General features: G+C 44.7%; 1 protein-coding gene across 1 annotated transcript; it reads right to left on the bottom strand.

Annotated features, from left to right (window-relative positions):
* Window positions 1-8,207: 8,207 nt before the first annotated feature.
* On the bottom strand, window positions 8,208-10,806 carry LOC138911528 (uncharacterized). The gene is made up of 2 exons (XM_070210852.1): window positions 10,194-10,806; window positions 8,208-9,787 (listed from the first exon to the last, which is right to left on the bottom strand). The coding sequence occupies exon 2, from the start codon at window positions 8,934-8,936 to the stop codon at window positions 8,208-8,210; it is 729 nt and encodes a 242-aa protein (XP_070066953.1). The 5' UTR covers window positions 8,937-9,787; window positions 10,194-10,806.
* Window positions 10,807-11,085: the final 279 nt, after the last annotated feature.

Raw genomic sequence — 11,085 nt, 5'->3', positions numbered from 1 at the left:
GCGCCTCGAAAGCGAGGAAAAATGTTAATTAAATGATATTCCCAGCTAGGCCCTATCAAAACCCAAAATAACAAAGAACTAAAACAAAATGTGTGTACAAAAATAAAAAAAAAAAAGAAAAGCCAGCAAATGTGGCTCGTTGGTGTCCGATGTCCGGTGGTGGCCGGAAAAGTGGCTCGAATTATGCATTACTAAAGGTATTTTGCGGCCTACGCATATATTAGCGCCCAGATAGCGATCGCCGGCCCTCCAGCCAGGCGGGTCACATGATTTTGCATAACGAGAGAGCGAGAGAGAGAGAGAGAGAGAGAGAGAGAGAAATGTCAGAAACCGGCTGAGTGACGACTGACAGCGCCTCGAATGGGCCCGACTCACGCACAGGTCGACGCTGTGACCTGTGGCTAACCAGCAGGTGATGTGGCCGCGCGGTTCCGTTAACGGACAGCCAGGCGCAGAAGGTGTGCGGCGAGGCGGGCCAATGAGTTTTCCCTCTGCCCTGCCCGCCGCCTCGCCCGCCGCCTCGCCCGCTTCACACGTCAACGCAGCACCAAAGCCGAAAATTAGTTAACATATTTTTACCTTTTTTCCCTGTATTTTGTCGGTGCTTTCATAAATATTTGCATTTACCCTACACCTGCGCCCGAGTCCATTAGCTATCTAACGGTTCTCTATCTCACTTTCTGACCTGGTTCAAAAAGTACCCTCCACAAGCCCTAGATCGTAAAAAAGACGATCACAGGAAATGTAACACAATGCGCTTGCCAAACGTATTTGAAGCCCGCAAATTGATTGATTGATTGATTGATTGACGTCTCATTCATTAAGGATTCCCACAGAAGTTGATGATCTTCAATGCAATTGATCAAGCATTTATATAGACATTTATCTCAATTGATGTATCTCGCACGCTTTTCTGCTGTGCCCGGAAGTGTCTTAATTAGGAAAACAGTTCTTAATGAAAACAAATTATTAATTATCCCAAGAGATGGCACATTAAATAGCTGATATATCTCTTTTAAATCTGACTTTTAATGGGAAAAAATGAAATCTTAAAAGGAAATAATCAAAATTGTAAGATTTAAGAGAGAGAAAAACTATTTAATTCTTGAGTTTGAGCAGGGAATGTCAACTGAAATATTTTCCAATTATATATTATTAATTATATATATCTCATAATAAATCCATACTAAAGTTCTTTGGCTCCGAATAATTCCATCTTCATAACAGATATCATATTGAAAAATTAATGAATAAAGTTGAGGGATATTATATTTTGTTCCTTTACTTGATGCCAAATAAACTTGTGCTCTTCTCTTTCCTTATGAATTCATGTTTTAGTTGGGAATCTTCTAATAATATTTGAAAGAAATTTTGCATAGCATATACCTATAAATTAGTGACTTTTCTCATATATTATAAAAATGACTCTATAAAGTAATACAAACATATTATTATTTTCCATGTAGGGTATTTTGCCGGACTAACTAATTATCCGAAACTTTCTTTCTCCTTTCCGTAACAATCGAGTTTTTCGCCCCAATCCAATTCATATTTTCGGGAGTGTTTTTTTATTTTTTTGGCTCAGTGGACGTGCGGGCCACATTCGTTACCAACATTCAAACTTCTGGCTAAGTTGACGGGCCTGACGACTGCCAGGGGGGGGGGGAGAGGAATAAAGGGAGGGGGACTTTTGTTGCTGCTGCTTTTGGTTGTGGCATTTTCAATTGTTGCTAATGAGTGCCACAAATTAATTGGGTTACTTCGTTACGCTGACGCTGACGTTATGTGTGTGTGTGTGTGTGTGAGTGTGTGTGTCCCAAGTTGGGGTCTTTGTCAAGTTTGTTGCTGTTGTTGTTGTTGTTGCTGTTGCCTGATGTTAAGTTGTGATAGTTGTTGCAAATTAGCATAAATTTCTCTTTCTTCTTGCACACACAGTTCGCACGGAAAATTGAGCAATTTTCCAACGTTTTTCGTTGCATAGGCGTGAGGTGGAAAACGCGCCGCGCTTGAGTTATTAATAACAAAATCTTTTATCTCGCAACGGTTACTTTTGCCCCCGCCCCCTCCCACCCACTCTCCCACCTTTGCGATCTTATCAGCCACCTCCTGCTCCCCCATTCAGAGCACCGTGGATGACAAGCACAAATATCACGAGATTTTTGTAAGCAATTTAATGCGTGTAGCGCATTTCTCGAGAGAGAGAGAGTGGAAATTAATTTCATTCAATGGCGAGGACGCCAAATGGACTTAATGTTGTTAAATAGCTTAGATGATTCAGCACAAGAAAAACGGGACGAATCTGATTCAAATTTGGCTGAAAATTACAACAAAAAAAAAACATTTTACACAGCTTGCCATAGAAGATATAGCACCCTTAAGTGAGAATCGAGCTAAAGGCCAGACACATGCATGTTGGAATTTCTTTATTTTAATGCTTGCATTAAAAACCAACTTAATCTGAATATATTTTCTGCTGATATGTGCAATACATATGTGTTTATTATATTTGAAATAAACCACTTTTTGGTTTTTCACTCATTTTCCACACGAGAACGTGGATTTCATTTTGGATATTTATATATTTTATGTAATTATATTTACTGCTGATAAGCATGTCAATTATGTTAATATTATTTTGTTTGGATTTGATAGTAGCTAATTTAGATTTGTGGATCTCTGTGTATAATACCCAATGTGGATCAGCTCTGTATATATTTATGGAATATATAAAATTTATGTTTATATTATTCAAATTGAAGGATTTCATTTATATATAATGATAGTAGTTAATTTGATCTGTTGATATATGCATAATATATACGTTTATATTATACGATTTTTCTCACTTTAAAGTTTTTCAATCAGTTTCCACACGTAAGCGTGTGTTTCGCCAAGTCGTAAAATACCGAATTGATTGGATTTTTAAAGAGAGCGCTTCGAAGTTAAATTCAAATATCAAAATAAGTAATAATAATAATAATAAAATATTCTTTGGTCGATTTCCAGTAGATGCATCATTTTCCATGGGTCGAATAAAGAACGTAGTGGGATAAACGAAATCTACTAACACTCTTCTTAAGCCACATGCAAAATGAGACAAGCTAAAGGCATTCTTATCAGAAGTTAAATTCAGGCACAGAATCTTCGATAAGGAGAAAATTGGGAGCACAGTTCAAGGAAAATGGTGATGAAAGGTAAAAATTTCTTGACTTTTGCCGGCAGCAGCAGAAACACTCTGTATAAATGTATGCCGGATATTTATTATTTTGGCAAATAGTGGGGATTATTAGGGCTTAGTTAGAAATACGCACACCCTCACACACACACACACACACACACGCACAGATAGATACACGTGTGCGTGCACAATTACATTTTCATAAAGGATACACCTAAGCAGCTTATGCCGCAAAAGGAAGGGAAATAGAATAAATGCTGGCAAGGAATGGGATGGGGTCGGGATAGCAGGGGCGTGGTCGAGGGGGGGTTGCGGTTAACTGGCATTTCTTGGTACTTGTAAGCGTCTATTATGAAGAGAAAAGTAACGCTAATGAGTAAATCAAGTGCACATGTGTGGGCCGTTCAACCGGAACGTTCCTCGAATCCTTGAATCTATGAATTCACGCATCCTTTGAAGCTGCGCCAGATGGCGTGTTGGAGCATAAATAAGCCACCCGCCTTGCCCTCTCCTGCTTGGCTTGCTGTTTTAATAGCTAAATTATGTAATCATGATGTGTGAGCCACACACACACACACACACACAGTAGCTGGCCCCGTTCCAGGTTCGTGTTGTGGCATTTATGCAAATCCTGACGTCGCGTTTCTTGTGAGAAACTTTTACTTGGCAGCAGCAGCAGCCCCTATCGAACGCCCACCCCTCTGCCCCACAACCGCTGCTTGCCCCTTTTTAATTTGAAATTTTTCATAATGAACAACAGGGATGAGGGGTGGGGGGAGGTTAGGGGCGTGCTGCCAACTGGGATACTTTGACGTTGCCATAGTGTGAAGATTAAATTCTACTAATTAGAGACGTCGAGTGGAATGTTCGCGCTTGTGTTTGTAGTCTAGTAAGAGTGTGTGTGTGTGTGTAGTGCAGTGTGTGTGTGTGTGTGTTTCAAAAGGAGGCAAGGAAAGGGTATTCAGCGGCAGTAGCTTGTGTGTGGGCGCCTCATTAAGCACTGAGCAAACAAAATGGCGTTGAACTCCGCGCAGTCAAAGACCCCGCACAATAGCCCACTAATCCCCACCATGCCCCACCTTTCAAAGTCCCCCCCTACCACCACCCCCCCTCACTAACGCTTAGCGCTTTTATTGATATTCCGACCATAAAAAGTTCAAATCCCCAAAACAAACAACGCGAACCACTCAGCTCGGCTCAAAGTGGGCGAAATTTTAAACTATAAAATTCTTTTTTTTTTTTTTTTTTTTTTTTTTTTTTTAATTTGGTTTATTTTGCGCTGGAATCGATCAGTGCCTTCTGATCTCTACCAAGCGGAGTTAAGGGTATAGTGTATAGTTATTATTTAATAACTTAAATGATAATTACAGACTTAAAAATATATAACAATAATGGGAAAGGGATGTTTAAGTGATGTGCCTCGTTGGTAGGTCGTCGGGGTGTAGCCTTCGGAGGCGCCTCTCACTGATGGGCTCAGCCAGGGCCCTTGCGGCCGCGTTCGGATGCTGCACCAATTTGTCGGAGTATCGGCTGCTGAAGAAGTTGAGCTGATCTCCGACCTTTGTTAGGCGGAGATCGCGTTCGATGGCGTCTGTTGTTACGTACCATGGCAGGCCACCAACCTTGCGTGCTGCCTTGGCTTGGACCACTCTTATGCGACGGAGCTGGTGTGCTGATGCCGTGCCCCAAACTTGGATCGCATATGTCCAGATAGGCGTTACCATCGTTTTGATAAGCAGTGTCTTCGTGGATATGTGCAGCTTGCTTTGAGGCTTTAGTAGCCAATCGAGCTTTTGAAGTCTTCTCAGGCATTTTGCTCTCGTTGCTGCGATGTGAGGCCCCCATATGAGCCTTCGATCCAGGTGGACACCCAAGTAGCAGAAAGAGTTGGTCTGCTCAATGGTTCGTCCATCGAACCGTAGCCCCTGGCAGCTGTATGGGCGCAGCGTAAAAGTGACGCAGGCGGACTTGGCACAGTTTATAGCGATGTTCCACATAGCTGTCCAGGTTTCGATCTGCAGCAGCCAGTCCTGCACTGCACTTGTAGCAGCTTGCAGATTTTTGTGGGAGGCTAGGAAGGCAGTGTCGTCCGCATATGTTGCCACCAGCAGTCTCGCAGGGCTGAGGTCTTCATTGCTTTGTCCTTGTGTGGGCAGGTCCGCCGTATACAGCGTGTACAGCATCGGACCGAGGACGCTGCCTTGTGGGACACCTGCTCTGATGCCCTTAATTGCCGACCTTTGGTCTTTAACGGCCACTTTAAAGGTGCGTCCTGCCAGAAAGGAGCTAAGGATGCTGAAGTATGGCGCTGGGAGTATCAGTTTGATCTTGAACAGAAGACCATCGTGCCAGACCTTGTCAAACGCTTGTTTGACATCGAGGAAAACGCCGACGCAGTATTGCTTCTGCTCAAAAGCTTCTAGTACGTGTTTTACTGCCCGGTGGACCTGCTCGGGGCAGCCGTGAGACTTTCTGAAGCCAAACTGATGATCCGGGACCAGGCGCGTGACCTCGTCGAGTTCTAAGAGACGGCTTAGCAGAAGTCGCTCAAAGACTTTTGAGAGCGTCGGCAGAAGGCTTATAGGGCGGTAGGACTCAAGTTGAGTTAGCGGCTTACCGGGTTTGGCGATCATCACAATTTTCGCATGTTTCCATTGCTTCGGAAAGTGGCCAAGGCGGAGCATGGAGTTGAAAATTGTGGCGAGCGCCATGACTCCTTTGCGTGGGAGAGCCTTAGCTGCTCTGTTGTCGATTTCGTCGCATCCTGGGGTCTTCTTTAGCTCAAGCATTTTCAGCTGTGTCCCGATTTCCGCGGGGGAGATGCTTCTTATCGGGAGAGCCATCTGCAGTGGAGCGTCCAGTGACTCGGCTACTTTACGGCGCTGTGCAACGTCTGCGAAGTCGAATGGCTTGAAGGTTGTCTCCAAGTAGTCAGCAAACGCGTTGGCCTTTTCCTCGTCCGATCGGAGCCAGAGGCCAGAGTGGTCCGTGATCGGGGAGGTAAAAACTGGTTGCCTCTTAATGCTTCTGGTGAGCTTCCACACTGAAAAGGTGCTGTTGCCGTCATGCCCAGTTGTTTCGAGGAAGCTGTCTAGATTTTCCGTTCGAGTCCTAGCCAGCAGTCGTCTGAGCCGGTTGGACGCGCTTACCATTTCTGCCTTGGTAGAGAGGTCTCCGTTGCGGATGTACAGCCTCCTTAGACGTCTTTTGTCGGCAAGGAGACTCCTGGCTTCAGGGCTTAGTAGGGACCTTCTGAAGGTACGAGAGTGAGGCAGGGTTTGCGGGGCTGCACGTCTAGCAGCTTCCGTAATTTTCGCTGTGAGGTGGTCAACGTAGCTCTCCAGTTCACTTGCCGTATTTATGGTGACGTTGAGCTCTAATGTGTCCTCGAGGCAGGCCCGGTATACTCCCAAGTTAGAGCGCGGCGGGAGCATTTTGCGGATTCCAACTTCCCACTTGGGAGTCTCCTCGAGCTCAATCAGTAATGGGAGGTGATCCGACGTCAGGTCAAGGAGGCTTCGTATTCGCAGCTGTTCCTGTCTGAATCCCTTGTAGAGCCCGAAGTCAAGTGCACTTGGTGTTGCAGTAGCCCTATATGGGTAGCACGTTGCCTCTCCAGTGGCTATGACTTCGATGCCTTCATTCTCAATGGCAGAGAAGAGCGTTCTCCCTCGGGGGCACATGCGGTAGTTTCCCCACCAGCGATGTTTGGCGTTCCAGTCTCCTCCTGCCAGGAATTTGGGGCCAAGCTGGTCGAAAAGGGCTCGAAAGTGTGCCTCAGTCACTCTCAAGGCCGGAGGGCAGTATACAGAGGCGAGATTGAAGTCGCCTCTGCTGGATCCGAGTCGGATAGCAGCAGCTTGCATATGCCAGTGGCAGGATGACTCAAGTGAGTGGTGCGACAAGGACGACCTGATCAATATTGCTGCTCCTCCATGTTGGCTGTTATCTGGGTGGTTGGCGGTGTGGAGAGTGTAGCCTGGCACTCTGAGGGTGATTCGAGAGCAGAAGTGAGTCTCCGTGAGCAGAAACACATCGATGTGGTGGAGTTCGATGAAGGCTGTGATCTCATTCGCCTTCGAAAAGACTCCGTTGGCGTTCCATAGTGCTATCCTGAGGGAGCTCATTTTAGGCACTGTTATTTTTGGCGCTAGTGTGCATTAGCGCTTGTAAAAGAGTCTGTATGAGAGACATCAGTTGGTCGAATCTGGCGAACATTTGCTTCATCATGAGCTCAAGGGCTGAGTTGGGGCAGTTGTCGGCAACAGGTTGCGATTGGCTGGGAGTACTGCCAGTGTTCCTTCTGCGAGACGATGAGCGGGCACTGCGCTCTGCGGGCTGGGTACCGCGGAGGACGCTGGCAAAGGATTGTTGGCCAGGCACGAAGCTGCAGGCAGGAGCGGCTGTTTTGGGGCGGGGATCTCTGGAGCGGCTTGCATCTCTGCCATTTGCCTTGTGCTGGTTTTTCTGCTGGAAAGCATATTGCAGGTACTTCTTGCAGCCTTTGAAGTTTGCTGCGTGTGCTTCTCCACAGTGGTGACAACACCGATTCTCGTCCTTGCCAAGTGTGCACTCGTTGCTTGGATGGTTGTCCCCACACTCCTTGCACACATAGTGTCTCGAGCAGTAAGATTTTGTGTGCCCGTACTCTTGGCATCTGTTGCATTGTACAGGGCCCGACGTCTTGCGAGGCTTCTCCCACGAAACTTTGTGCCTGCATAGTACTGTTATTGATTTGACAAGGTTATTGTTCTCCGCTTTCCTCAGGTCAACAAATCTCATATTTAGAGGTTCGTTATTGACTCTGCTACGCGGGGTATATATGCGGACAACGTGGTGCCCCTTTTCTGCCAATTGCGCTGAAATATCTTCGGATGCGACCTCGTGGTGGATATTTCGTAGAACTATGCGGTACGGCCGGTCTTCTGCAAGCTGGTGGTGGTGAAACAGGCAGCCGTTCTCGCGAAGGTGCCTTGCCAGCGTTCGGTATTCGTCTGAGTTTCGGCATTGGACGATGCAGTCGCCAGAATTAAGCGATCTGACGGTTGTAAGTGTCCGCGCCTAGGACGCTGTCTAGTTCCTTGCAGAACTTGGTGAAACTGAGGACGTTTGGCACAGTTATTCTCGGCACCTTAGAGGCAGGCCGCTCATTGGGAGGCGCCGTCTGGGTGGGTTGCGGGTGTGCGGCAAGCTTTTTATTTGCCGTTTGTTGCCTGCTGGCCCTTGCGCGAGCTGCGTGCGAGGTGGATGGCCTATCATCTACATCCTCGTCGGCGCAAGCTTCCTTGTTGGTGGCTAGTTCTACTTCCGTGTCCATGTCGCTTTCCTCTTCGTCACAGAGGGCCGCAAACCGGTTTTGGCTGGCTTTCTTGGTTTCGGTGGTGCTCGCCTTCTTACGGGCGATACGGGGGGAGAGATTGCCACCTTCTCTTTTTGTGGCCTTAAACCATTGACCTTGCCAAGTACGTGAAGTCTTGGGCGGGTAATTATTCAAAAACGCGTGGAGATCCGGGCTTGTAGCAGGATTCGCGCCAGGAATGGACGGGATTGCGGGGCCTTGGGAGCTGATGCCATGTGCGAGGGACGACGTTACCGTAGTCGTTCCTAGGGAGCAGGCAGTTGTGGTGATGCACGACGTGGTGAGTAGCGTAGTACCCCCGCACAGCGAGATGTATGGCGGTAGCACATTATCCGACGGGTTGTATATAGGTGACGCAGGATAGTCGGGGATGAGTGGATTCGGCTTGTTGGACGCCATTAGGTGAGATGTTGACCAAAATTTACTAGCTGCACTTATTTACAAAAATCTCCAGTATTTTTGTGAAAAGTGACTTTGGTGAACGGGGAGCGAAAACGGTGACTGGAAAGTGTCAGCACTGTCACGGTCAGTGACTGACTTGCCAGCACTGATTGTTCTCCTATTGGCTAGTGCTTTACTTGTGTTAGTGAGTCTAGGCAAAAGCTCTCTCGCGAAAGCTCTGCTCACTCACACGCACTCACACACACTACAGCTGAGTTAAGGCGATCAGCTGAGCGCAGTTTGAGCTTAGCAAAAGCTTGCTCTCTTACGCTCGCACGCGGTTGCACTTTTGTGTAAAAAAAAAATTTAAATGTTTATATATGTTTATATATATATATAGTTTAGCTGCCAGAGGCAGCACAATTGTTTTTTTTTCGCGCTCTGCAGGCGCGATTTGTTTGTTAAGCCCTGGGGCGGGCTTAGTTAGTGTCACTGTCACTTTTGGTTTGTTTTTTGCCTGGGATGCACTGAACATACACACGCACGGGAATGCTATAAAATTCTAAAACTGAGTTGGAGAAATTTTATTTAAGCTGCAAATTTCAACACATACAAAGTTTAGTTTATTGTAATATTATTATAATATCTGCATCAATATACGAGTCATGGCTATTTAATGTCTGGATTTGGCATATATCAAATATATTAAAAGCCAGTTAATATTATGTAAGAACCCTTCTGAAATATTGAGCCGAAGTCGAGCTGATGATGAGAAAGCATTCAATGTGCTTGAGCTCATTTGTTTTCAGGGCCCAAGTTTTCGATTGATTTCCATATTTCAGTCTAGTTTCGTATTTTGATTCCATAATCTGCGATTGGGGAGGAGTATTTCAATAAGAATTGGACTACATACCGGATCAGGTGACTTCTTTGTGGGTTTGAAGACGATTCATCGCTCAACCCCATGAGCTCTAAATACATATGGAAACACTTGATAGCAATTGGAGGATCATCAATACAAGCTGAGTTTCTTGGATAAAGCAAAGGAATAACCACAGGAATCGAAAATTCTTCACATTTGTTGGGATAGTGATATTTTAAACTATGGCAACTTCTCAATTCAAGGCAAACATTGTCGCGTTGAAGAAGACAACTCCGACACCATATACCCCTATATATAAAATTGTTTGTCTAGACTGACTGAATGACTTATTGACTGATTGACTGACTGATTGGTGATCACTGTATTTGCCTTATGTGATGAAGGTTGCTTACCATTCGATTGGCCCTCGAACTTTATATTAACGATCTTTGTGAGAATTTATTTTATACGTTGATCAAAGTATTCATAAACGAAAATACGGCTAGACTAACATGTGCGAAAGCATTGATTGCAACACTTGTTTCTTTATTCGATGCACTTATAACTTATTTTTAAATAGAAGCGGATTTCTTGATTGGTTGATTTTTCTCGGTCGTGTTCAGCCTACTGAGAGGCAACTTCAAGGCCCCCATAGATTTTTTTGTATCCACCTTTATATACAATCAAATAAAATTTTGTTTAATATCGAATTCGATTTCATTTCAGGATACCTTCGGAAAGTCACTGAGCATTCCCAGCTATGAGCAGGGCCATAGCTTGCAGGACAGGCTGTGAATTTTCCTCTACCTTTCCTATCTTCTGAACACTCTTTATATTTAGCTTACCTTAGTAAATTAATATAGCAAATTAAGATTATTTTTAATTTTACCCAAGAACACTTTGTTCCTACTTACAAGCTTCTGCTTAGATGTAGGCTCTAATAGCACCACTGACGAAATTAGCTGTGAAAAGGCGCACAGCTGGTCGGAATGGCAAATAAAGCACCTCCATCGGTCGGTGATGCTATTTAGAAAATTATATTTTTTTTAGCATATAATTCTATTATCTATTATATAATCCATTGAATAATGAAGAAGATACTCGCTTTGTCGACCATTAATAATAAATAAAAAATAAATTTGAATTTGTTTGTTTTTTATACCGGTCAATTGTGAATTTTTGTTGGGATAACAGCATATGAATCTGTTTATATATAAATTGTAAAACAATTTTAGCTTTTTTGCAATAAATTGCTTTACATTTTTGTTTTTATATATTATTTTCCATTGATTTTGGGGCGTATAA

Source organism: Drosophila virilis, unplaced genomic scaffold (genome assembly GCF_030788295.1).
Source record: "Drosophila virilis strain 15010-1051.87 unplaced genomic scaffold, Dvir_AGI_RSII-ME tig00001240, whole genome shotgun sequence".
Classification (NCBI taxonomy): Eukaryota; Metazoa; Arthropoda; class Insecta; order Diptera; family Drosophilidae; genus Drosophila; species Drosophila virilis.
This window is presented reverse-complemented; position numbering and strand designations above follow the sequence as displayed.